This window comes from Sturnira hondurensis, unplaced genomic scaffold (genome assembly GCF_014824575.4).
Source record: "Sturnira hondurensis isolate 20B ecotype Veracruz unplaced genomic scaffold, ASM1482457v3 Scaffold0010128, whole genome shotgun sequence".
Taxonomy (NCBI): domain Eukaryota; kingdom Metazoa; phylum Chordata; class Mammalia; order Chiroptera; family Phyllostomidae; genus Sturnira; species Sturnira hondurensis.
The window spans coordinates 32,982,478-33,009,581 of record NW_028082759.1 but is presented as its reverse complement, the minus strand read 5'-3'; the positions used below and the strand labels follow the sequence as shown (position 1 = coordinate 33,009,581).

Below are 27,104 nucleotides of genomic sequence, written 5' to 3'. Positions count from 1 at the left end.
TATTAAATGATTTAATTGAACTGAGTCTCTTAGATATTAAATGAGATACAGTTATTTGGCATATATTGTCTGATATAACACCAATACTACTCTGGGTTGTTAGTTGTATCACTAAATCCGAACATTATTTGAGGTCAGTCCTGCCATTTATCTGTGTAAGATCTACGGCAAGGTATGTTTCCTTGAGCCTAGTTTCAATTTACGTACTATTGCCTCAGGACTTCCTTGTTTTTAGAATAAGAGACAGTGCTCAGCTTAATCTTAAGCATACAGTAGATGCTCAATACATCTACTAGAATTGTGGGAGTTACTAGGTTTTCAAAAATGAGTTGGATCAATTGTTGCACTAAAGGAGAGATTACTATTTAGTGAATTCAAAAATCCATGAAACTATAGTGAAAGTTGTATTTCTTTTAATAGTAGAGAACAGACAAGTAGACAAATACCAACGGAGGAGATAGAAAGTTTTAAGTGATATTGAAAGAATCAAATACCATGGAAAGATGATAAAACATCTTGCAGGCGTTTGATTTATGGGATCATGAACATTTAACACTTGATCTCATTAGTAAGGGCTATGCAGTACTTTCCACCTTGCCAGTGGCTAGTCATAGCAAATAAGTGGAAGGGTGGGTGCCCTGAGAACAGAGGCAAATTAACAATTTTTGCCATCAAGGGAGAGGTTGTTCATGCTGACATCCTAGAGGTTGGAATGTATTTGGAACAACGGGTTGCCGTTGAAAAGCTTTGACAGTTTAAGGAGGAATGTGACAAAAGGAACCCGCCAACTTATATATCCAGCTTACAAATCAGGTCAAGAGTTCTTTACATTTTCATGCTTTCTAAAAATCAAAGCCAACAAGCACTTTTGGTAAAAGGGCAAGCAGTGTCCTTTTTTCCTTTGTTTTCTTAATATATAACCTTTACTCATTTTTTCCAGTGCACACTTCATCAGTCTAGGTGTTTTCCCTCCACCTCTTCTCCCCCTCCTCATACTCAGGTCCCCAATTCTCCACTAAGGCCGGGACTGCCCCGGGGCCCGCACCTGCCAAGGAAACTCTCGAGGCCGGGCCGCACCGGGGGGCCGGGAGTGACGTAGTCGGGAGCGTAGCGCTCGCGCGGCCTGCTGACGTCACTGCCGCAGCGGTCCCGAGCAAAGCCCAAGAATGGGAATTTTAGGAGGGAAACACAGTAGTGACTCCTAGGTCAGGGCTGAACGGTGCGACTGCGCTGGGTGCTTTGGGTGTCTGGGGTCGCAAGGCTGGAGTCGCGTCTCTCGCACAGGCTGAACCCACCCCACACCCTCAGCGCTCTAGAACGCAAGTTTAGTGATAAGGGGAATGTCCCCACTCGGCGGGGCCTCGTGCGCACGCGCCTTGGGTGGGGAGCAGATTGGGGAGACAGCTGGAATGGGTGCGGATTGAGGTTAGTAGGGAAGGAGGGCGGTGTGTGCCGCGAGGGAAGGTGACACAGCTCGAAAGAGCAGAACAGGAGGAGGATGGTCCGCAACCTCCGCCGCTAACCCGTCTCCACTGGCGCTGCAGCGGCACGGGGCGCGGGGCTTGCGCCGCGGCGTCGTGACGTCACGGAGGTGGCGGCCGTGGTTGGCGCAGGGTCCGCGGCTGCAAAGTGTGAATTACGCTCGGCTCGCGCCACTGGAGGAGTGAAGCCAGGCTCCAGGGGAGGGGAGGGGCAGAACGGCGGCGGCGGCGACCTGAGCTGGTGTTGCTCCTGATCCTGGCATACCCTGGATCTTGACGCTGGCTCCAGCTCTTTTTTCTTGCAGCGCTCCCGCTCTGCTCCTCCCCGCATTAGAGCCCTGGGGCGGTGGGGTTACCTTTCCCACTTTGCCAGTGCTACCCCAGCTGGCACCCCGGAGTCCGGCGTACGCGGGTCCTGTTAACTGTCGCCGCGGCCGCCTAAGCGCCTTCCCGCCGGCGGTCCGGGCGCAGTGCTCTGGTGGCGGAGGCGTGAGTGCGGCTTCCTGGCCCGGGGTCGGTACCCTCCAGCCCTGCCCCCGCCTCGGCCCGGTGCCCCGCAGCCGCGGCCCCTTCCCAGCGCAGGGGCCAGCGGCCGGGGCAGGGCGGGCGTATTCAATGGAAGTATGTTACCAACTGCCGGTGCTGCCCCTGGACAGGCCGGTCCCCCAGCACGTCCTCAGCCGCCGAGGAGCCATCAGCTTCAGCTCCAGCTCCGCGCTCTTCGGCTGCCCCAATCCCCGGCAGCTATCACAGGTAAATTGCCGACGCCGCGGGGGCTCATACTTGGGGCTTCTCTCTTTGTTTCCCTCTTCCCACCCGGCTTCACCCCTGCGACAACCCCAGTCCTCGCCGTTCACCCAGACCTATCGTTGTTCATTGTTCGGGGCTTTCTGGGCTGCCCCTTCGATATGAGAGCTCTTTTATCCTCAGGACTGTCCACTCTCAGTTTCTGGCCTCCACTGGGGTGGGCTCCGGGAACCCTTGACTCTCCCTAGTACCCCCCCCCCCCCCCCCCCCCATCCTTGCTTANCCCCCCCCCCCCCCCGCCCCATCCTTGCTTAGAGGTTTAAGCCTCAGTAATGACTTTGCCTCCCTCCTTTTCTTGATGTCTCGATCTGGAACTTGGGCCTCTCGTCTTTAGTTGTGGCCGTAGCACACCTGTGTCTCCCTACACGCGCTCACACACACACACCTGTGCCGAGTTCGCGCCTCACCTCCCCCAACTCCCGCGCGCCCAATGGTGCTCTATTGGTGCTACGGTTCTCTGAACAATAGACCGGTTCCCTGTTGCTCTTCTCCCGACTCCTTCGATTCTGTAGGTGGACCCTAAGTGATATCACAGAAACAATATCGGAGTGTTTCCCTGAAGCTTCGGTTTCCGCAAAGTTGGTAGCCAGGAATCAATTGTTTTTAATTTGATGAGATTTTAGGAGAGTAACTATGATGAGAACTCACAGACTTTGTTTTGGGTGGTCCAATACCAGTTTCTCCTGAGAATTTCGTGGGGTTTTTTTTCTGTTAGCCCACTTCTTAGTTCTTGCTGCTTTTGATTGCCAGATTTAAAATAGGGAGGCAAAAAGAATTTCGTTTTGTTTGCATTTGAACTGAGTGCTCTCCGTTTCTGCTGCCAGAATGTTACATGTTCATGATCACCTTTTAATTCACATATATTTATTTTTCCTATTGGTTGGTATTAATTTCTTTTAATATCTTTTCTCGCTGTAATGTAAATATCTCGAGAGAGGGTCTATGTGTTGGGGTTTTTTAAAAACAGGTGGTGTGGAGCACCTGGTAGAGACTTTACTAATAACAGGTGTGTCTGGTAAATATTTGTCATATGCTTCTTTGCCTAAGTTGCTTGTACAGAGAATTGGAGCCTATATTTCGGTTTCTCTCTGAATTGTTTTTATTTAAAATCAGACTTCTTTCATAGGACAAGGTGGTGTATTATTGAGGTCAGTGTCAACTTGTAAAAAGTGCTAAGTGACATTTTAAATAACACTACATTGTTATTTTGAAAGTCTTTGCAGTATCTGCCTTCATAGTACTGCTTAAAGCTTTTTTAGGTTGCAGAATGAATGTTGAAGAGATACTAACACACTGCTGAAAAAGGTTTTTAATGGTAGTAACTTTTTTCACGTCTAAATATTAATTTTACTTTCTCAGATCAGCAGGCACATGATTGATACCCATTTTCTGGTCCAGTCTAAATAATAAAAGCAATAACTAATAAATTATAAAACCTAAAATATTAATAGTTACTTACGCTCCCTGAAGAGAATGTGAATGAGAAGGGAGATTTCAGGGGAATGAAAACAAAGCTGATGCCAAGGGTTTTACCTGATGTCTTAATTAATCCATAGAGACCAATTTTAAGTTGGACTCCTTCAGGACTCATTTCCTAGCTTTAGGTTTTAATGGGTAATGGAATGTAAGAAATATGATTGTGGCAGTTAAAGCAAATCATGTAGAGTAATACCATATTTAACCCACCCTTAAAACTTTTAAGAAAAATTTCTAATCCCCAAAGTGAAGTATATTAGAACTTCTGGAAATTTGGACAGAAATGTTCCTGAATAAACATTTTTTTCTAGTTAATGTTGCTCGACGTTAAAATGATGGTAAGCTTACTATAATGCTGAGATGGGCATGCTTATCATTACCAAGACTGTATCATTTAATATCAAAACATATGTTGGTAGTGATTTCTTTAGGTAGATGGGAATTTGTAATAGAAGAGGAAAAGTAAAAAAAGAAATCTTGGAATCTTATTCAGAGCTCTATAAAATATTTAGTTAAAAGTTTTCTGCCTTGGCTGGTGTGGCTCAGTGGACTGAGTGCTGGCCTGTGAACACAAGGGTCTGTGGTTCGATTCCCAGTCGGGGCACGCACGTGCCTGGGTTGTGGGCCAGGCCCCTAGTAGGGGGTGCGTGAGAGGCAACTACACATTGCTGTATTCCTCTGTCTCTTTCTCTCTTCCCCTCTCTCTAAAAATAAATAAATAAAATATTTTAAAAGGTTTCTTTGTCCTTTGTCCTAAGTCTGAAGAAAGCTACAGATATGAGAAGTTTAGGTGGTTTGTAGTTTCATTTAAAAGACTTTAAAAAACACCTGTTTTTTTGTTTTTGTAGGCACTAAGTATGAGTGTTTTGTATTAGAGTTTTTTTAAAAAATATTTTATTTATTTATCTTTAGAGGGGAAGGGAAGGACAGAAGGAGAGAAATATCAATGTATGGTTGCCTCTCGTGAGTCCCTGCTGGGAACTGGCCTGCAACCCAGGCATGTGCCCTGACTGGGAATCGAACCGCGATCGTGTGGTTCGCAGGCCCGAGCTCAATCCACTGAGCTACACCAGCCAGGGCTTTAGAGTTTTAAAATATGTTAAAAACTAGTAGTTTTTTCAGCTCACCATAATAATGGAGCCTAGCTCATGGTGATATACTTTAACAGTTGTTGAATGAGTGAATAGGTAATGAAGCTGTCTCTGAGCATCAATTTTAAATATGAAAACAACATAAGTCCTTATCTTGAGAAGGACTTTCATCAAGATATAGCAGTAACTTATTTATCTAAAACTTGGTTTGGAACTTATAACTATAGCTTTTAACAGATTCAGAAGTTAGAAGACTATGAGCAACCAAAAAATACATTTGGCAATCCTCTTAAACCTGTGTGTTTTAAGCAGAATTCTGACAAACTTGTTTTCCAAGTAGTAGCAAATTTGAAGTGGGCTAGGAGGCTAAAGTCAGGTTCACATTAGTAGTAGCAAAACTTGACAGCTGACACACCAAAAGCCAGGGATCAGGAAAAAAAAAAAAAGCAGTAACTTTTACAAAGGCACGCTGGGTACATATAGTGTCCAACCTTTTGGCGTCTCTGGGCCACACACTGGAAGAAGAAGAGTTGTCTTGGGCCACACATGAAATACATTGTGACATGTAATTACAAAAAAGAATCTCATAACATTTTAAGTAAGTTTATGATTTTGCGTTGGGCTGCATGCGTTGGGCCTCAAGTTGGACTTCCCTGGAGAGGCTTGAGTGTTGTACCACGTAATAATTATTACTCATAATAATGTAAATAGAGCCTATTTCTTAAAGTTTAAAGATTTGTATTTTCTTAAAAAAGGTGAAAGATTTCCATGCCAAACAATTCAAGTGTTGATTACTAAATGGATTAGTGTGAATTAGCTGGAAGATTTATTTAAGTGGAAGATCAGCTCTCCCAAAGAGGCCAAGTAAATGAGGCATTAATTTTTTGTTGTGAACCAGGTTGTGTACCACTTTCTCAAATGGTTTATTAATAAGAGTTTTTTAATTATTTGGAAAATAGAAATAATAAAAGAAACTTGTTTTTGTCACTTTGGGATATCTTGTTGATAGCTGGGTTTAAAGATTTGTCTTGCAGAATAAAGTTCTTATTTGGAAAAAATGTTGCGAGAACAGAACTTGTGTTGTTCACCATTGTGTCCACAGTGCTTTGCCTACATAGGTGCTTAGCAAAGTGTGGAGGTTGGGTTAGTGTATTAATGGTAAACCAGTGCGCTGCACCTGGGGTTATTGTAGTCACATTTTCCATACACGGGAAACAAGTCTTACTTGGGTTAGAAGTTTGAGGCTTAATTTTTTAAATTTATTATAAGTTTGCAATATGTATTATTACTAAACAAAATATTGGGATCTACCATGTGTTTACATGTGCTTTTAATACCACAGTAAGCTAAATTTGACTTCTCATTTAGCATCTATGTGTTTTTTTTCTAATAGCCTGTGGGGGTTTTTTAGAGTAGTTTGAAGATTACAGCACAATTGGGTGGAAGCTTACAGCACCAATTGGTGCTTACAGCACAAAAAGGTTTCCCAGGTACCCCACACATGCATAGCTTCCGTCATAATCGGCATCCCCCACCAGAGTGGTACATTCGTTACAATTGCTGTACCTACATTGACGTGTCAGTATCACCCGTAGTCCATAGTTTACATCAGGGTTCACCTTTGGTGTCTTTTTAAAGCAAATATTCCACAGGTATTTACTGAACACTATCTGTAAATGAGGCTCCTTGAGTTAGGTAACAGAGAGGTAAAGAATGGGAAGTTTTTTAAAAAATCACTTGTGAGTCCGCCAACCTAACCAAGTTTTTTTTTTTTATTCATAAACATTTTCACGTGTAGTTATAGTGTACATCTGTGTTGTCTTCGGCAGTGTTCTTAGTATATGACAAATCACGAAGGTCCTGTATGTGCAGAACAGTTCGAAGCCCCTGAATAAGAGTTGGTTCCTCCTTTAAGAACCTTAACAGGATTGTGGTGGGGAAAATGGTATGATTATATGTGATATAATTGTTGTATTGGAGTTATCAAGGTGTGATGAGACTACACAGGTATACCTAAATTTCCTGGGTAAATTAGAGGAAGCTTTGCACAGTTGAAGCTGAAGGTTACTGTAAGTGTTTCTGTTGGGTTGGTCAGAAGTCCGTTAATGTTTTTCCCTGTACTGTACAATGGGTTTAGTAGTGCTTAGTACTTCATTTGAAACAAGTTTGTTGTTGTATTGTGACAGCTGTCATATCAGTGTGCATTTTAAAAATCAAAATCAAAATTGGTGAATTTTTGTGCAACCATTTTAATATTGAAGATGAAAGAAAATAACATTTTGAGCTTATTATGCTTCATTATTTCAATAAAGGTAAAAATGCAGCTGAAACACACACACACACACAAGATTTGTGCAGTGTATGGAGAAGGTGCTGTGACTGATTAAATGTGTCCAAAGTGGTTTGCAAAGTTTCTTGGTACTATTGACATTTTGGCCATGTAATTCTTAGCTGTATGCCTGTTTTATGCATTGGAAGATGTTTAGCAGCACGCCCATGGCCTCTACCCACTGGAAGCCAATATCGAGGGAAAAACTACATTTGTAGATGAGCTTTCTGAGCTTCCTTTTGGCTACTGGCAGGTACCCTTCCTTCCTTAAGGAACCTGTGCACCAATCTTTTAGTTGACATCAGAAGTTTCCTGCTTAGTGTTGAATAGGAATTTTGATTTACTGCTCTATGCCTCCACCTACTGGTAGGGATGGCTCCTTGTTTGAAGGTAACAGCTAGAGGGAGGAGAGGATGAAATAGTATAGGGCAGCATTTGGGGGGGAAATAAATTGTTAATTGGATAACTTACTTTCAGTGGAGCCTACTGTATGCCTCAAAGTTTTTTTTTTAAGATTTATTTATCTTTAGAGAGGAAGGGAAGGAGAGAGGGAGAGAAACATCAATGTATTTGCCTTTTGTGAGTCCCCCGCTGGGAACTGGCCTGCAACCCAGGCATGTGCCCTGACTGGGAATCGAACCATGATCGTGTGGTTTGCAGGCCCGCACTCAGTCCACTGAGCTGCACCAGCCAGGGCCTATTCCTCGAAGTTTTGAGCAGACCAGACTCTAGCTCAGGACCATATAGAGTGCTTGGCAGAAGGTTCTTAGTAAAGATGCAGTAGTCTTGGCTTCAGTAATAACTATATTTGTTTCCATTTATTGAGTACCTCCTACATGCCAAATGTTGTAATTGATATGTTTAACCTTTAAGAAACTCTATAAGTGATATTACTCAAGTCTGTAAGTGATGTTACTCAAGAAAGGCCTCATGTTTCACAGCCTCCCTTTAAAACCGGCTTGCTTCTTCCATGAAGGTGAGTAGAATACAGTTAGACTTTTAGGTTTATGGGTTATAGATCTTGTTAGCTTATGGATCTGGATTAAAAATATAAATTTGATGATTAGAGGTGATTATTTGAAGTGATAACCTTCACTCTGGTCTTTTCAAATTACATCGGAGTACTTGTTTTCAAAGTCGTGTCGTAGGAGGCCAAGCAGCCAAATCATACTCTGAAGAGAGTGACTAGGGTGGGGAGGTGATTTGAAACACATCGTTGATATGTAACTGAAGAAATTGGAAACATTTGTAATCTGGGGAAAAGAAGACTCAGGATTTGGGCTAGGAGGTTTGGGAATGGAGGTGGGGTAGTGGTTGGTGAGAGAGGGTAGAGCTTTGCTGTCGTCCAGTGGATGAGAGAGTAAGGAGAGGATTTGTTAAGATTTTGATTGGTTGTGTGTTTTTTTTTTCTAGCACAAGAGTTTATTAAGCATGCAAAGTGAAAGTACAATCCAAGAGAAGATTAGAGTGGGCTGCTCAGAGAGCTGTCTTGGCCTAAATTTTAGAAAGAGCGTCACACGGGCAGAAGAAGTGAGCCAGCTGGGCTGCATGGGCTCAGGAAACAAGTTACAGAGGCAAAAGCAGGGCCCTTGGAGACAAATGCAGTGGGCTAGTCCAGGATGAGCTGTCACTGCTCCCCTGGTTGCAAGTCTCCTGAGAACCTTAAACCTTAGGAAAAAGACAGCAAATATACACACCCGAGGAAAGAAGAGGGGAGGGCACCTGTGAGCTCCAGGGAGAGCATGCCTTTGTGTATGTTCTCAATTGCTATATCCACTTTCTGTTTGGTGAGGGCAGTTGCTGATGTACAGGAGAAGATAAAAGCGTAAAGTTGTTACTTATCCCAGGTAACACAAGTAGGTAGTAGAAGTGAATTAAACTTGGGGTCATTCTCACCTCCAAGCCTGTGCATTCTCTTCTACTTCCTTTTACCGCATGGGAAAAGGATGTTTCCTCAGGTGATAGAATAAGGACCAATAGGTAGACACAGTAAGGAAATCGAAAAGGAGATCTTGTGTTTAACCATACTACTAATCAAAGAAATTCATATAAAACAATGATAATCATTTTTGCTTTCAGATTGATAGATTTTTAAAAAGTGTATAGTTTGAAGAGTATACATATGCAATCCTAGTGGGAATATAAATTGAAAATTTTCTGAAAAGCAATATGGCAATTGAATCAAAATATTAATTCTTAGAAAATCAGTACTTTTGCTGATAACTTACTTTTGGGAATCTCCTGAGCAAATAACTAGAAATGTAGATAAAGATTAATCTTCAAGGGTATTCATCACTTATTTATCACTGTGAAAAATTAGAAACAATAATTTACAAATGTTTAAATTATAGTTTTATTGTGAGTACATAGTATTTATTTCTATATTATGTAACTACAAAGATGCTTTGAAGAATTTAAAGGATACATAATAACATAGTTTACAAGTGACTAAATAAATTTTAATATTTCTTAATATTTCTATTTTATGTATTCACTAAATACTTTGAAGTATTTGAAGACTAATTGTATGGGGAATTGCTTACAATATAAGCAGAAAAACAAAAATTGTGTTTAAAAATAAATCACAAATGTATACATATTTATACATCATATATGCTTGCAAAAAGAAAAAGCCAGATGTAATTCAGAATGCTAACTGAAGCTATCTTTGGATGGTGAAATTATAAGTAATTTTTAACTTTCTGTTTAAAATTTTGTGTAAGTTTACTAGTTGTTGTTTTTTTTAAACATGAACTTCCTTTTAAGCCACAATAATCCTAGAAAAAGTCAGGCAATTTGATTTTGGGCCCAGATCTCTGATGGAGATGTCCAGAGAGAGAGTAGGTTTGCAGCATGAAATTATAAATTCCTCATCAGTGGTTGAGTCAACAGCTTGAAAGATATTTGGAGAAGGATATTGACAGTGGAGTGAACTCTTGTGGTTCCTTCCAACTTCATGATTCTATAATTGTTTGGATAACTGAGTTACATGCATGAAAGGCATTTTTGTATAGCTCTGATAATTATAAAGATGTTGGGAAGTGAATTTAAGTATAGTTGTTTTGAAGAAGAGCTATTTGATGACAGTAGGTGAAAAGATCTTGAATAATGGGAGCAGTAGAAGGAAAAGAGAAAGTTAGGAGTGGGTCCTAGGAATTGGTTTGATTTGGGAGGGAAAAAAATTCTCACGTTAATTTGGGAGACCAGTTAGATCATTAAGCTAGTAACAAAAGTATAGATAGGAAGAGTCAGGTGGGTTTTGGTTTTCTTTTGTGTATGTGGAAAGAGAGGGAGGGGTAGATACTACATTTACTTTAAATATGTTGAGTTCGAGGGTCTGGGGAACATCCAGGTTCGGATGTCCAACAGCCATGATCTTAGAAAGAAGGTTAGAACTGATGATGTGTTCTGACTTTTACTATAAGGCTTTTCATATATTCTGACTTCTAGTACAAGGGTTCTCAAACATTTTTGCTCATATATTCTTTCCAAGTACTTGAAAACCAAACAAATAGAAAACTATATACTTTCTCATACATCTAGAATTTTTCCTTTCATTTTTAGTATTTGTAAACAGTGTAATGTTTGGTGTACAACTTAAATCATGATTTAAAAGATACCCAAGAAAATTTTAACAATGTAATATCTTCCTTTTTTAAACATGTGAAAAGCTTTTTTTTTAAGTGAAATGTCTTTTTTTTATATATTTTATTTATTTATCTTTAGAGGGGAAGGGAAGGAGAGAGGGAGAGAAACATCAATGTATGGTTGCCTTTCGTGGGTCCCCTGCTGGGAGTTGGCCTGCAGGGAACTGGCCTGCAACCCAGGCATGTGCCCTGACTGAGAATCAAACCGCGATCGTCTGAGTCACAGGCCCACGCTCAATCCACTGAGCTACACCAGCCAGGGCTAAACATGTGAAAAGTTTTTAAGTTTAACAGAATTTTTACATTCCTTATTTTTCTCGTTGAACTCTTTTTTCCCCTATTTTGCTATCTCTAAGTATTATCCTAATGTGTCCTAATGTGTTATACTGGAAAGCATTTTATCAGTTATACTATCATAGTTTTCTATAAAAAATGTAACTTCATTCATGAATTTAATCAATGGGAATAAATAGTGCTTTATTTCAGCAGTGTCACTTAGTTCTTCTGAGTTTGGAACCAAAAACAATTATAATTTAAAGTATTTAAAATTTCTTATGTCCATAAGGCTGTGTCAAATTTATTTTGTACTGAGTTATCAATACAGTGATAAAATAATTGTCAGCAGGCAATCAAAACATGTGGGTTATAAAATTTAATAAGTATTAAAACAATAACACTTTACTGGAAATACATTTATTTTAAATTATTTTCTAAAGATTTCATTTATAAATATTAGAAAGGACGGGGTTCTGAATTTTCCTTTTTTACTTTAATAGTGAAAGTATTGAGAAATCTCATTCACAGATTTAGTAGATGGTAGGAAAAAATTTTTTGTTTTAGAAATATCACCCATTCTTCTGAGTTGACAACAAAGTGATCCATGGTTGAAATTATTTTTAAAGCTTTCTCAGGCAGCATTTGGATTTGGTTCTCCCTCAGTTTTCATGGAAGTAAGAGCTCCTTGATGTGAAAAAAGTTTGGTGCCCAGTCTGTAGGGTGATTAACTTTCTCAACATGAGTATTTTGAACTCTCCTTTTAGCTCCTCAGATGTTATTAGATCCCAGTTCCCCAGTAACTTTCAAGAATTGTTGAGAATTGCAATTTTCTTTTATGAAGTGCCGGAGGGGGAGAGATGAAATGGAAGAACAGATAAATGAAAACTGACTTGTGTCAGCAGAATGGTTTTAGAAAAGTGTGCGTATGGAAGTTGAGAACCCACTAATCAATTCTCATTGAACTCTCTGTTCATGTGTAGTTCCCAGGGTAAAAACACATGACCCACTTTGTGGACCGTTGGTTTACTGTCCCACCTCGTGTAATAAGGTAACAAAGTGTTGCTGCAGTTTGCTGTTCTCCATGCATACACAGAAATAATACCTTATACATCCATTATTTTTCTGGGTTTTGATTGTTTCTAATTCCGGATCTCCATACTCTAGGGCGTCTTTGGGAATATAATTATAATATTAATGCTTGAAAGGGACCTTATCAGTAATTTAATTCACCTTCAACATTTTAAAGATTTAATGGTTGAGACTCAGTAAGATTAAGTGATTTCTCTAAAATCTCACAGTTAGAAAGTGGTTACAGCTTTAAACCTAGTTCTTCCAACTGTGAATCTGTTGCTTTTTAAAAATATAGTTCCTGCTTCCTTATAAAAGAATTGCTCTAAGGGACTTTCTTGAGTAGCAGTCTTTCTTTACTGAACATTATGTCTTTGAGTAGCAGATCTTTAATTCATTTACACATCTTTTTATAGACTAGTGATCATTTGAACTAGTTAGAGTACATATACACTCAATTTTAACAATGTCTTGAGTTACTCCTACTTAAAGTATTGTGTTGTCCCAAAAGTCTGTTTAGCATTTTCCCTAGAATAAAAGACACATTTTTCACCAGTAACCTCATTGATTTGGATATTTGGAGTATGTTGGCTATCTCCCATGTGGTATAACGTTGATTGTTCTCAAAGTCTCTGTTTGATTTCTATCAACTTCAACTGTCTACCCAATCATGGAGCACTGTCCATCGAGAAATCTCCAGCACAATACTTTGCAAACCACTTTTGACATGTTTGATCAGTCACAACACCTTCTCCATACACTGCACAAATCTTTTTTTGCGTTTGTTTCATGTTTACCTGCCTTGAAATAATACAACATAATATGCCAAAAATGTTGCATGTTGTCTTCCATCTTCAACATTAAAATGGCTACACAAAATTTCACCAATTTTGATAATTTTTTTAATGCATGGTGATCTGACAGCTGTCACAGTACACTCGAATAAAATTGTTTTGAATGAAGCTAAAGACAACTCAGCACTACTAGAGTCATCTTATGGGAAAACCAAGTGAACTTTTTGGCCAACCCAATAAAATCAGAGATCAAGGAAAATCGTTATTGAAAGTATAATAGCCCAGGTGGGAAGCTACTATTTTATTGGTTAAAATTTGATTTACATGTAACTTAACAGAAATAACCTTTTATTTCACCTATACTTCAAAATGAACTTTCAGAGCTCTCTCTCTCCTGGCCCCACACCTTCCTCTCTCCTAAACTCCGAGGACCCTTCTTTTGCTTTGTCACTTGTTTCCTGAGCCCATTTCTTCTACCTCTTTGACTTTCTAAATAAACTTTCTCTTATCACTTGGAAAAAAATAACTTTAAGGATAAAGTTATTTTCACTTTGGGGAATAAAACAATATTCCTTTTATACAAAGAATTTACTCTGTAGCCTTTTATATATTTACTAGGCATGAAAGGGCAAGTAGTGAAAGTTTTTGTGAGATTTTAAACTTCATTTTACTTCTTGCTTGAATTATTCGTAGTGAACATACTATTTTAAAATATGAAGTTATTCTAAGAAGAAAACTTTTAAAAATAGACTAATTTGTGGGAGCAGTTTTAGGTTCTCAGCAAAATTTAGAGGAATGTACAGAGATTTCCCATATACCTCCTGCTCCCATACATGCTCACGTGCGCGCGCACACACACACACACATGCCAGAATGGTTTGCTTGTTACAATTGATGAACCTACATTGATATATCATGATCATGCAAACTCATAGGATACATTAGGCTTCACCCTTGTGTTGGGCATTCTATGAGTTTGGATAGATGAATAATGCAGCGATTTTCAACCTTTTTTTGTCATGCATGGCACACATAAACTAATTCCTAAGGGAAAAGAGGACAGTGGCCTTCTTTTTCCGTAGTAATTGCATGCTTTAAGAATTATTGGTGTGCATGTATCTATCATTATAATATGATACAGAAAATTTTCACTGCCCTAAAAATGCTCTGTGTTCCGCCTAATTATTCCCTCCCTCCCTGCTCATCTCTAGCAACTACTGATTTCTTTTTTTCTTTTTTTAGTGTCTCCATAGTTTTGTCTTTTCCAGAATGTCATATAGTTGGAACCATACAGTATATTGACTTTTCAGATTGGCTTCTTTTACTTAGTAATATGCATTTAAGGTTCCTCCCTGTTTTTTCATGGCTTGATAGCTCAATTGTTTTTAGAACTAAATAACATTCCATTGTGCTTACCACACTTTATCCATTCACCTACTGAAGAGCATCTTGGTCACTTGCAAGTTTTGACAGTTATGAAAAACTACAAATATCTGCCTATAGGTTTTTGTGTGGACATATGTTTTCAGCTCCTTTGGGTAGATAGCAAAGGAGTGTGATTCTAGGATCATGTGGGTAAAAGTGTTTAGTTTGATAAGAAACCACCCTTCCAGCGTAGCTGCATCATTTTGCATCTGCACCAACGATGAATGAGGATTCCTGTTGGTCTGCATTCTCACCAACATTTGTTATTGTCCATGTTCTGGATTTTAGTCATTCTAACAGGTGTATAGTTGTACCATTGTTGTTTTAATTTGCCTTTACCTGATAACCTCTGATATGGAGCATGTTTTCATATGGTTATTTGCCATCTGTATCATCTTCTTCAAAGAGGTGTGTGTTAAGGTCTTTGGCCCACTTTTTAATTGAGTTGTTTGTTTTCTTGTTTAACTTTGAGAGTTCTTCGTGTATTTTGGATAACAATGCCTCATCGTATAAGCCTTTTGCAAGTATTTTCTCCCAGCCTGTGGCCTGTCTTCTCATTCTCTTGATGTTATCTTTCACAGAATGTAAGTTTCTAATCTTAATGAAATCCAGTTTATAAATTATTTTTTCCCATGGACTGTGCCTTTGGTGTTCTATCTAAAAAGTCATCGCTGTATTCCAGGTTGTCTAGACCTTTTGCTAATTTTTCTCCCAGGAGTTTGATAGTTTTGTATTTTAATTTTTTTAATGCTTTTTTAATGAGGACATTTTCATTTGCTTTTTTTAGAAAGAGAGGGAGAGGAAAGGAGAGTGGAAGGAAGGGAGGAAGGGAGAGAGAAACATCGATGCGAGAGAAGCATCAATTGGTTGCCTTTGTATGCACCCAGACCAGGGATGTGCGCCCAGACCAGGGTCACTTGCTCCCGCACCCAGACCCAGGATGAACTCACAACCTAGGTATGTGCCCTGCCCGGAAATTGACCTTGCAACCCATCAGTTACAGGACAATGCTCCAACCACTGAGTTACACTGGCCGGGGCTAGTTTTGTATTTTAAATTTAGGTCTATGATCCGTTTTGAGTTAATTTTTCAGAAGGATATAAGATCTTTTGTTTTAAGCCACCCTTTGCCCTTGGAAACTAACACAAATGGCTTTGATGGTTTAAAATGTATTTGTTCATTCTTTGAATCATAGACAATTTACTGAGCGCTTTTTATGTGCCAGACACTCTGCTAGGTACATATCAGAGATAAATAAGATATGTTTCCAGCCTTCATTCTTGGAGTTTGGTCCAGTGGGAAACAGCTATGTAAATTCATAAATTTCCATACACTTAATACATGTTCCAATTAGGATAGTTCATTGGTGGCAGGTGGAGCTGGGAAAGCTAGGGGATACCTTTGTGCTTGGTTTCAAAGAACTTAGATGAAACTGGAGTTCTGCTTGATTCTGCCACTACTAGTGCTGTCATTCCGACCTAGTTCAGGTCATGTTTGGCCTGCTCCCTGCCATTGGGACTCTTAACAGATTCCACAAAGTAATTTTTAAAATGCAGTCAAGATTATGCCACCCTCTTGGAAACATCAGTGCGTTTTTATCACAGTGAGAATAAAGTCCAAACTCCTTTTCATGATAGAATCCCATATCGTATGACCCCTGCTAACTTTCTGGTCTTGTTCCCTTTCACAATGGTCTTCCTCTGTCTGTGAACATGCCAGGTTTGAGCCCTTCTTTAACTTGGCACTTGCTTTTTCCTGAGGCTCAAGATTTTTTTAAAAAGTTTTTATTTATTTATTTTTAGAAAGAGGGGAAGGGAAGGAGAAAGAGAGTTAGAGAAACAGAAACATCAATGTGTGGTTGCCTCTCATGTGGCCCCCACTGGGGACCTGGCCTGCAACCTAGGCATGTGCCCTGACTGGGAATCGAACCAGCAACCCTTTGGTTCATAGCCCACACTCAATCCACTGAGCTACACCAGCCAGGGTCAAGATTTTCCCAAGGCTCCTTGTCCTTAAAGCCTCAGTCGACTCTTTGCAGAGGAACCTTCCTTGACCATCCTATTTATAATAGTGCTCCTCCCCCATCCGTGCTCTTGCTTTGTTTATGGCACACATCACTAACTTGATTTTGTCACTACTGCCTGGCTTACACCCACCTTACCCTCAGTCCTGCAGCTGTAGAATGTATGGTGAGGAAGTGGGGATCATGTTTACTGCTGTGTCCCTAGTGTGCATATGTAGGAGGTGTTCCATACCGAAAAATAAAGAAAACTTACTTTTTTAGTTTCATGCTTATCATGTCTGATCATGTGTCACCGTAGCTCTGTTATGAATCCCAAATTGTTTCCTTATGATTTCATTTTATAGTCCCACTTACTCCCCACCACTGCACCAAAATTCCTCCTTAATCCTCATACCCTCTGAGCTGCCTTCTGTGCTGTTGGAGCTGTCTTAATCTCTAAATTTATGTAATCTTATTTAAGACTGCACTGAGGTTTAGAAAAGTTGCTCAAAGTAACGGAGTAAGTGGTGTTTCAGGGGTTTGCACTCAGATCTCTCTCTGACCTGAACTCCTCTCTGTTGTACTGGGGTGCAGGGCTGATGTTTTTGGTGAGTGGGAGGTAAAAATCCAGAATTAGAGTAGGAGCCCTGTCCCTTTGCCATAAAAATAGCAAACTCTTATTATGTGTTTCTATAGGAAGAAGTAGGTGATATTTGTTAAAAGGAATTCTAAAAAGGAACACTTGAATTTTTTGAATTGACGTTAATGTGTGCTTGTTATAAAGTATATGAAATATACAAAAATATAAAGAAGGAAAAAGAAAGTAAACACTGTCTGGAGCCCAGAGATAACCAGTTAACATTTTATAGCATCTCATCCAGTATTTTCCAGTATTTATTTTAGAAATAAAATATTATGGTGTCATTTTCATACATAAATCTTTCTCTAAATTTGCAGGTCATTTTCTAATGTAATTACTAGATCAAAGCATATTATCAGATTTCTTGCTAGAAAGCTGGTATCGATTTACATTTCTGGGAACAACCTATGAATACCTTTTCATACCTTGCTAATATTTTTAGTTCTATTTCTTTGATTTTTGCTGATACTAAACTTGAAATATGTTTATTATCAATTATCTACTATTTTTTATGGCTTATCTGTATGCATTGCCTGTTTTTCTGTTGACAACTTAGTATATTTTGAATCAGTTTTTTGAATTGTTTTATACTGATAATGAACATTTTGTCCTATTTGTGGGAAACTTCCTTTTTTTGCCTTATTTTTAAGGGTCTACCTACATTGCTAAACCTTTACCTGGCAAGTGTTAGCTCTTTAGTGCTGTAACCATGGGAGTAAATAATTTAAAATACTGAAAATTCTATTAATAAAATATTTCACATGTAAACTTTTTGTCTTCAACATACTAATTTGATAAAGATCCCTTTTCATTTTAATAAGTTGTGTGGAATAATTGTCAATAACAAATTATCACTAATTATCTCACTATATATTTAATATAGGGTAAAAGGAAAGCAACCGGGTAAATGTTATTCTAGACCATAAATGTGGAATTGGAGGAAAAATTTCATGCTGGGAAACCCTGGAAAATGAATGACTTGAGAAACCTCTGTGTGTCACCACCGAACTGCTGCTGACGAAGCGGTTGGCCCAGTCTCTCCCCCTCAAGCAAATGTTTTTATTTTTGTAATATAACTCAAATTTCATAGTGAGAGAACTGGAAAATAGGTCCCATTTTGGATAGTTTTTCTAAAATCTTTATATTTTTAAAGAGAGTTCATATTTTACAAACATTTAAAAGGATTTTTTGGTGGCTTATCATAGTAACATAGAAGAGGACAATTTGAAGATAAAGGCAAGACATAGTTTACCTGAAATGTATAGAGCCAACATTTTCATTTTCATTTGATCTACAGTGAAAACACTCCAAATTCATTTTCAGAAAAAGTTTTGGGAAGTGATTTCAAGTATTTTTGTGGGTGGCCACAGCTCCTTTCCATTTGAGGTGACATTTTAGTAATGTTGACAAGGCTTTCACCTCTCATTTTCCCATAACCGGTGTTTTTACACTTGCTTTTTTTTTCTTTTTAAGTGTTAGAATACCTTAGAGCGGGATTCAAGTGGGCTAATCAAGAAAAGCCATTACTGATATAAAAATAAAATTTTAGAACTTTTATGTACATTTATTTTTAACCTTATTGTTTTAGATCCTAGTTTTTATCTATGTTGCATTGAGTGCATGAAAGTGTATGCATGCACACACCAATAAGACTTCACCAATCCATAGGTTCTTGGAACTGTGGCGAAACATCACATGATGAAACCAGTTCTTCCATAGGCTAATTGAGATAAAATATGGCATCATGTTAATATTATAATGAAATGATGTTGTTTGAGGACCCGCTATGGTCCTGCTATAAATACATGCATTACAAGTCTTGAGACGACTGCCTCAGAATATGTTGATGGCCATGAATGCTTTCACATACTTAATGCAGAAACGGATACAGAGTTTCAAGGGGTTCTTGGTCATATTTCTGAAATTCCTGGAGTCCCATTTAACCTATCTTGCCTCCTGATTTCACTTAGCTGCAGCATTTTGTCTACTGATTTGACTTTTTTAACCAACTGTGATTTCAGTCTTTAAGATTACAGTCCAGGATTAACTCTTAGAACAGCTCGCCTTGTACACTGATCTGTCCTGACTTCAGTTTGATTAGACTATGAACTTTTAAAAAGCAGACACTTTATCTTATTGAGCCCAGTGCTTCACACAAAGTAGATAATCCACAAATGTAAAAAGTTCATCAGACCTTTATGAAGTCCTCTTTGGGACCCCGTCCTACTGCGTCCAACTCTCTGCTCTATTCACACTCCCTACGAGGTCCTCCTCCTATAGTGCCACCTCATGCTCTGCGTGGCCTTGCTTCTGTCTCAAAGTATCTTATGCCATCTCAAGACAGCCACTTTCAATTCTTTGATGACTAAAGGATTTTTAGAGAGCCTGTTGAAGTGGTACATATTTGTATTTAGTTCCCCTCATGTGACATTGGTTAATGACATGGTCAGAATGAGGGACAGGTTTCCAACCCTTCAGGACTTTATAACAGGTCTCTGGATTTCCCCTGGGGTGTTAGTTGTCCTAAACCCCGTGGGACATATTACTAGGTCTACACACCCTCTGTATTTTTAGCAGAAAAATATGCACTACAGAATACTAAACCAAAAAAAAGGTTATAAAATTTTACTTGATAGAAACTGGACTGGCTTTTCAGATATAACATCAGTGATATCCAATTGAAGTATAGTGTGAGCCACATACGTAACTTAAATTTCATTGTGGCCACATTTAAAGTAGTAGAATAAAACAGGTGAAATTAGTTTAAATATATTTTATTTAACCAGCTATATTTGAAATATTTAACATGCAATTAATATTTTAAAAAATGTTAATGATATATTTCATATGTATTTTTTATCCTCAGCTGAGGATTTTTTTATTGCTTGGGATGGGGGAGGGGGAGAAACATACATAGATGTGAGAGAAACATCACTTGGTTGACTTCTCATACGTGCCCTGATTGGGGATTGAACCCGTGACCTTTTGGTTACGGGATGACCCTCCAACCAAGTGAGCCTCACTGGCCAGGACTGTTTTTTCTATATTTGGAGAGCACCTCTCCATTTTCATGAGCATCATCTCAAGTACTATGTAGCCATAAGTGGCTAGGGATTCTCTCATTGGACGGTGTAGCTCTAGAAATAATGATACTTTATTAGAGGGAGTCAAGGCCACCTCTTGTGCGTGTGTGTGTGTGTGTGTTTTAACATTTTTAGACAGATTTGTAGTTGTATATTGTGGGCTCTATATATTTCCCCTCATCAAACCTCTAATTTTTAAGAGAATTGGAAATATCAATATACCGTATAAATTAGCTACATTTTTAGAGAGGTTATATGGTTTTGGATATGAGAAAACAGCAAAGGTTTTAGCACCTTTATTTTTTGTTGTTTTGTTGTTTGGGCTGGGTTGTTTTAGTTTCTTGTTTTTTTGTGGGGTGGGAACTTTAATTGTGAAAGCTATGCTTTTCATCATGGGGCCAGCTCTCATCCTTCTTAAAGATTTTATAAGGAGGGAAGTTTTGGGGTGAGAAAAAGCATAAGGCTTTTTGTTAGGTCAGGTTCTAGTTCATGAGCTTGCATTGAGGCTTTCTCTAAAAATACGTATATAACATAAGCAAAAAGGTGTTATTTTTTTTAAGTAGAAAAAGTTTATTCAATTATATGGAACCAGTCTTATTTGCTTAAGGCTGCTGGCTAGTGCCCTTCAGTAACACAAATAAATAATTCTTCATTTGTTAAAGAAAGAATACAATTGCCGGATTTCAGACTGAGTACTTGTTTTTTGTTTTTTGTTTTCTTTTTTCCAGTTTTTTAAATTTAATTCTTTTTCAAGTACAGTGTTCTATTACTCCCATCCCATCCCACCCCCATGCTCCCCACCTCCCTCCCATTTCCACCCTTCTCAGTTGTTTATATATGTTCCATGTATCCTTTATATATGTTCCTCTAAATCCCTCCCCTATTTCCCCTGAAATTCCCTCCTCTCTCCCCTCTGGTCACTGTCAGTCTGTTCTCTATTTCAGTGTCTTTGGTCATATTTTGCTTGCTTGTTTGTTTTGTTGTTTAGATTCCTGTTAAAGGTGAGATCATATGGTATTTGTCCTTTAACACCTGGCTTATTTCACTCAGCATAATGCTTTCCAGTTCCATCCACGATGTTGCAAAAGGTAGGAGCTCCTTCTTTCTTTCTGCAGCATAAAATTCCATTGTGTATATGTACCATAGTTTTTTGATCCATTCATTTACTGATGGGCACCTAGGTTGCTTCCAACTCTTGGCTATTGTAAATTGTGCTGCTATGAACATTGGGGTGCATATGTTCTTTGGGATTGGTGTTTTAGGGTCCTTAGGATACAATCCTAGCAGTGGAATTGCTGGGTCAAAAGGCAAGTCCAATTTTAGTTTTCTGAGAAAATTCCATACTGTTTTCCATAGTGGTTGTACCAGTCTGCAATCCCACCAACAGTGGACCAGAGTCCCCTTTCCCCCATACCCTCTCCAACATTTGTTGTTTATTGCTTTGTTTATGATAGCCATTCTCACCTGTGTAAAGAGGTATCTCATTGTCATTTTAATTTGCATCTCTCTGATAGCAAGCGATATTGAGCATCTCTTCATGTGTCTCTGGATCCTCTGTATGTCCTCCTTGGAGAAGTGTCTGTTCAAGTCCTTTCCCCATTTTTTAATTGGGTTAGTTGTCTTCTTAGGGTGAAGTTGTGTGAGTTCTTTGTATATTTTGGAGATTAAACCTTTCAGACTGAGTACTTTGGATTGGCCAGAGGATCCATGTTTTATTCCAGTATGAAAGTGGACTGGATAAAATTCTTAAGTTGCATTTAATTTAATTCAACAATTTCAACTTTTAAAATCATCAGATTTAAAAAATAGTATTAAAAATTTGAAAAGGAGCCCTGGCTAGTGTAGCTCAGTGGATTGAGCGCAGGCCTGTGAACCAGACAATTGCGGTTCGATTCCCAGTCAGGGCACATTCCTGGGCTGCAGGCCAGTTCCCAGCAGGGGATGCACAAGAAGAAACCATACATTGATGTTTCTCTTCCTCTCTCCTTCCCTTCCCCTCTAAAGATAAATAAATAAAATATTTTTTAAAAATCACATTAAAAATTTTGAAAAGGAGTAATTGTTCATAATCATCCAATCATGAGACAGTGTTTATATGTATTTGCCAAGTTTTTATACATATGTTAAGATAGTTGTGATAAATGGGTATATTTAATTTTGCAGCTTTTTGGAATGTGTAACTTAAAACATGGAATTGTAATGTTCCTTAGTAATTAGATAACATTTTATTTTGTTGTCATACAATAGCCTGGAAACAGGCACCAGCTGGTGAAGTGATTCCATTCCACAATATGAGACAAAGATCCACCTGTCATGGCTGTTTGTGAACGCTACCAATCCATACTTAGCCTGTGGGAAGAGGAAAGAAGAAGTTCAGGCAGTCTGCTGTTAAGGAGGTGGTAGGAAGTGTGTGGTATCTCTTCACTCTTACTGAGTTGGTAAGAACATGGCTCTCCTTAGCTGTAAGGGAGGCTGTAAGAGAGAAATAACATTGTAGGAACATGCCTTATCCAGCTTCCTCCATATTTTGGGTTATTTCCTTAGAATAGTTTTTATAGAACTGAGATTACTGGTCCAAACAGTATGAACATTTCAATAGAATTTTTATTTCTACATTACTTTTCTAAAGCAACCATTTCAGTACTCTGGAGATTGACTAAAGGCTGATAGAATAAAACTTGGAAAAGTGTCATGCTCTTCTACTCTACTCTGTCCCAGTTTGCTTTGCATGGAGGCTCTGCCAGCAAGAAGTAGGACACAAAGACCTCGGCTTGAAGATGGCACGGCTCAGCTGTTTCGATGGTGATGCCCAGTGGCATTGTCTGTGGATGCGAATTTTCGCAGGTGCAATCCTGTAGCTCAGCTCAAGGAGCTTGGGATTGCAGTACAGTTTGCAGCAAACATATTCCTGGATGATATTACACATAAGCACAGGAATGACCCAAGAAGGCCCAAGGTATTTATAGAATTTTGTCCTACCCTGGAGTCGTGTGCATGCACCTAGAAGACTTGAAAGGGCCCTATGGAAAGATAAGCCTGGGGCAAACTTGAAAACAGACTGAAGTTCAAGTGAGCTGGCTCCCCCCTACCCACATACATATCTGTTGACAGAGGTGGGGGCCTTACTGGTTTGAGATGTTTGAGCATAACCATCATCCGATTACAAGTTGATCATTATGTTATGCAAATGAGTAACCCCTAAGATGCCAGGCTTAAAAATAAAAACCAGAATATATGTAAAACAAAACTGAGCAGAGATAGTGAGTGCATGCGACAGGGAGACAGATTTCACATATGTAGCCCAGGCATGATATTAAACAAAAACAGTGACAATGCCTTTAAGGGGGAAAAGAATAAGAATACAGAGTTGTCACAATACAGTATATAAAATCTATAGATTTAACAACAAAATTACAAGCAAGTAAGGAATTAGGAAAGGAGTTGGGGGAAAAGCAGTAAAAAAAATTGTCTTTCAGTGTTCCCAAATGTTGGATTTAGTAAAGACTTCAAATCAACTATTATAAATATGTTAAAAGAGCTAAAGGAAACCATGTTTAAATAATTAAAGGAAAGTATAACAACAGTAAGTCAACAAATGCAGATTCATAAAAATTACTAAACACAGTAAAACTGTAACGACAACAAAAGAACCACCCCTAGATATGATGTCATGAGAGGGTGCTTCACTTCTGTAGTGTTCTTTCCCAGGACTTCAAACCAGAGTCTGTCTGATCATGAGAAAACAACAAAGTGAAACTCGGGCTTATTCTACAAGAGCACCCGACCAGTACTCTGTGAAACTGTCAAGGTCAGGAAAAACTGTGAGATTATTCTGGATCAGAGGAGACCAAGGAGAAATGAGGACTAAATGCAATGTGGTATCCTGAATTGGATCCTGGAACAGAAAAAGGGCATTCATGGAGAAACTGATGGAATTTGAATGAAAACAATTACCATTTTGTACCAAATGTTAATTTCTTTCTTTTGGCAGTTTCGTACCATTATTAATTTCTTGCTTTTGAGAAATATACCATTGTTATCTAATAAGATATTAACATTAGTAAAAACTGGATTAAAGTGTATTCAGCAACTCTCTATACCGTTTTTGCAGCTTTTCTGTAAATCTAAATTTATTCCAAAGTAAAATTAAAAAAAAATTAAATGGAAATTCTGGACTTAAAACAATACCTGACGTGAGAAATTCACTAGAATGACTCAACACCAGTTTTGAGATGCTAATAAAAAGAATCAGTAAATGTAAAGATAGACCAATAGACCAATAGATGTGATTCAGTTTGAAAAACATAGAAAAATGATTGAAGAAAAATGAGCAGAGCCTCAGAGGTCTGTGGAAAACATCAAGCATATACATATGTATAATGAAAGTCTCAAGAGAGAAAGGTAAAGACAGTAGTCTTTTGAGAAACTTTTCAAATTTGATGGAAAACTTTAAACTGCACATCCAGAAGTTCGGTGAACCTCTGTAGGATAGCACAGAGACCCAAACCAAAAAGGTCACCAGTTCTGTGCCTAGTCAGGGCACATACCTAGGTTGCAGTTCGGTCCCTGGTCAGGGTGTGGACAAGAGGCAACCGATTGATGTTTTTCTCCAACATACCCCTCTCTTCCTTTTCCTCGCTCTAAAACTCAGTAAGCATGTCCTCCCTCAGGTGAAGAGTTTAACAAAAACAAAAACATTGTTCCTGTTTATTTCTACAGGATAATGGGATAAACAGAAATTTTCCGTCTGAAGTAATTACATTGGGGAAAAAAACTATTAGGGTAATGTCTTTCTAAATGGATTTTTAATTAGTACTCAGGATTTCTGAATTTATTTTTTTAAATTTTATTTATTTATTTTTAGACAAAGGGGAAGGAAAGGAGAGAGGGAGAGAAATATCAATGTATGGTTTCCTCTCATGCATCCCCTGCTGGGAACTGGCCTGCAACCCAGGCATGTGCCCTGACTGGGAATCAAATCACGATCCTTTGTTTCACAGGCCTGCGCTCAATCCACTGAGCTACACCAGCCAGGAAGATTTCTGAATTTAATACCTCCTATAAATTAGGACTTAGTTTAAATTTCTGGAAGCTAGAATCACAGCTTATCTTTATTTTTACTATGTACTTAATTTAAAACTTGGTTATTTCATCATGATCATTGTTATTATAAAGGTATCACAAAAGTTATACCTTCTTGTGATAAAGTTAATAATTTGAGGGATATAAAATTAAAGGCATTCTCTCCCTGCCAATTCCCCATAGATAATCAATGTTTATAGTTTTTTTAATGCTTTTTCTGAACATTTGCTCGCATATCGACACCTTGATCTGTATTGTGCAGTATGTAAACATAATCTTTTTTAAGCAAATTGAGTCATACATGTTCTGTAAATATGTACATTTTGAACATCTTTGTATCAGTTTAATTCTTTCAGTTCTTTTTGTTACTAGTTTGGTTAGCAGAAGAAAAATGTTAGTAATAAAGTACCTATTTTAAATTAATTTCCCCTCAAATATTGCTCCTGATCCTTTGTTAACACTTTCATTAGTCAAATACAGTAAAATTGGTTACAAGCCAAAACTGCATATTGTAGAGTATGCTGGTTTTTGTGAAATTCGTAAGTGTGACATTAGAGAACTCAAAGCTATTGACGGTTGGACTGACATTTGAAGAGAGAAAATTATCAAAGGTGATGACTACTAGATGCTTTCCTCCCCTACCTGACCTCGTATGTGAGTGTGTTATTCAAAAGAACTTACCAGTGTCAAAAACTCCCCTCTTTCCTCTCATTGCCCATGAAATATCTCATTGGGATTTTTACTGGAATTATTTGAATTTGTAGTTTGGGCAAATTGGCATTATTAGAATTAATCCACACAAAGTGGTTAGAGCAATGCCTGGCACAGAGTAAACAGTCAGAAGAGACTAGCTGCTCTGCTGGATATTCTTTTTGCCTCTTCAAATATATTCTTCATTCTCTTCGTCTTGCTCTGTGCATCAGGAGACTGACGTCTGTGAAATGCATCGTCCAGGCTCTCTAGCCTTTGCCTTCTTGTTGGATTTGGTCAGTAGAAGGTCTGGTAGGAGATAGAAGACTGGGAGGAAAGAGAAGTTAGGGTATATTTCCCAGCTCTTTACCCTATAGGGCTGTGTTTGTCTACCTAAGGCCACAACTTCTGCCAGATGGGTCTTCCATAGTGAGAGCCCTTGTTATAGGGTTTGGTAGTGAGGTGGGAATAGCTTCCTGCTGTTCCTAGCCCCTGGGAGCTTCACTCTGCCTAGACCTTAGTAAGTAGTTCATTAATTTCTCTTCAGTTCCTCCTTTGAATGTGCCATCAGTTTCCTGCTGGGAGCCTGGCTGATAATGCTGCTCTCATCCTACTATTGAACCTTGCTATTCAGTATTGTTTGAGATCCTTCAATAGAGATTAAGATTATCTTCATAGATTCCTTTATCAATGTTGTTGTTTATACCCACTCTCAAATAATAATTTTCCTTTCTATATTTTATTAAGAGTATGTATTTGGGTGGGGGAAATGCAGACAACTGTAACTGGGCAACAATAAAGTAATTTTTTTAAAAGTATCTATTTGGGAGTGGTTAGTTATTTTATTCAAATGCATTTATTCAAAAGTTTTTCACCTTTCATCTACGTATTGAAAATTATCTTAGTAAAAATTCTAATATTAAATTACCCTTATATTTCTAGAATGATTCTTACCTGGTTAGGATACATTATTTTCTTAGTCATTTTACTCACTAACATTTTGTTTAGGACTTTTGCAGAAATCTTCCTTCCAGGAAATGGTCTACAGCTTTCTCTCCCCCATCCAGTGTCATGGTGTGATGATAGTACTCTGTTGCTACCATCCTTGTATTTTTTGAAGCAAGTTAATAACAGTTAAGCAGAAAAGAGATTTTTTTTTAAATACAAAGACTTTAAAGCAGTGAGGAAATTACCTTGTTACCAGGGAAACTGG

At 38.5% G+C, this 27,104-nt stretch overlaps 1 protein-coding gene across 4 annotated transcripts in view; it reads left to right on the top strand.

Annotated features, from left to right (window-relative positions):
* The first annotated feature begins 1,161 nt into the window (after positions 1–1,161).
* The window catches only part of PDE7A (phosphodiesterase 7A), a 130,792-nt gene continuing 104,849 nt past the window's right edge, over positions 1,162–27,104 (top strand). For all 4 annotated transcript variants that reach the window (XR_005068286.1, XR_005068284.1, XR_005068285.1 and 1 more), the window contains exon 1: positions 1,162–2,234. Coding sequence is in view for 1 of the 4 variants with exons in the window: in XM_037058636.1 (XP_036914531.1) it covers positions 2,097–2,234 (138 nt within the window). In the remaining 3 variants the exon portion in view is untranslated. The remainder of the gene's footprint in view (positions 2,235–27,104) is intronic.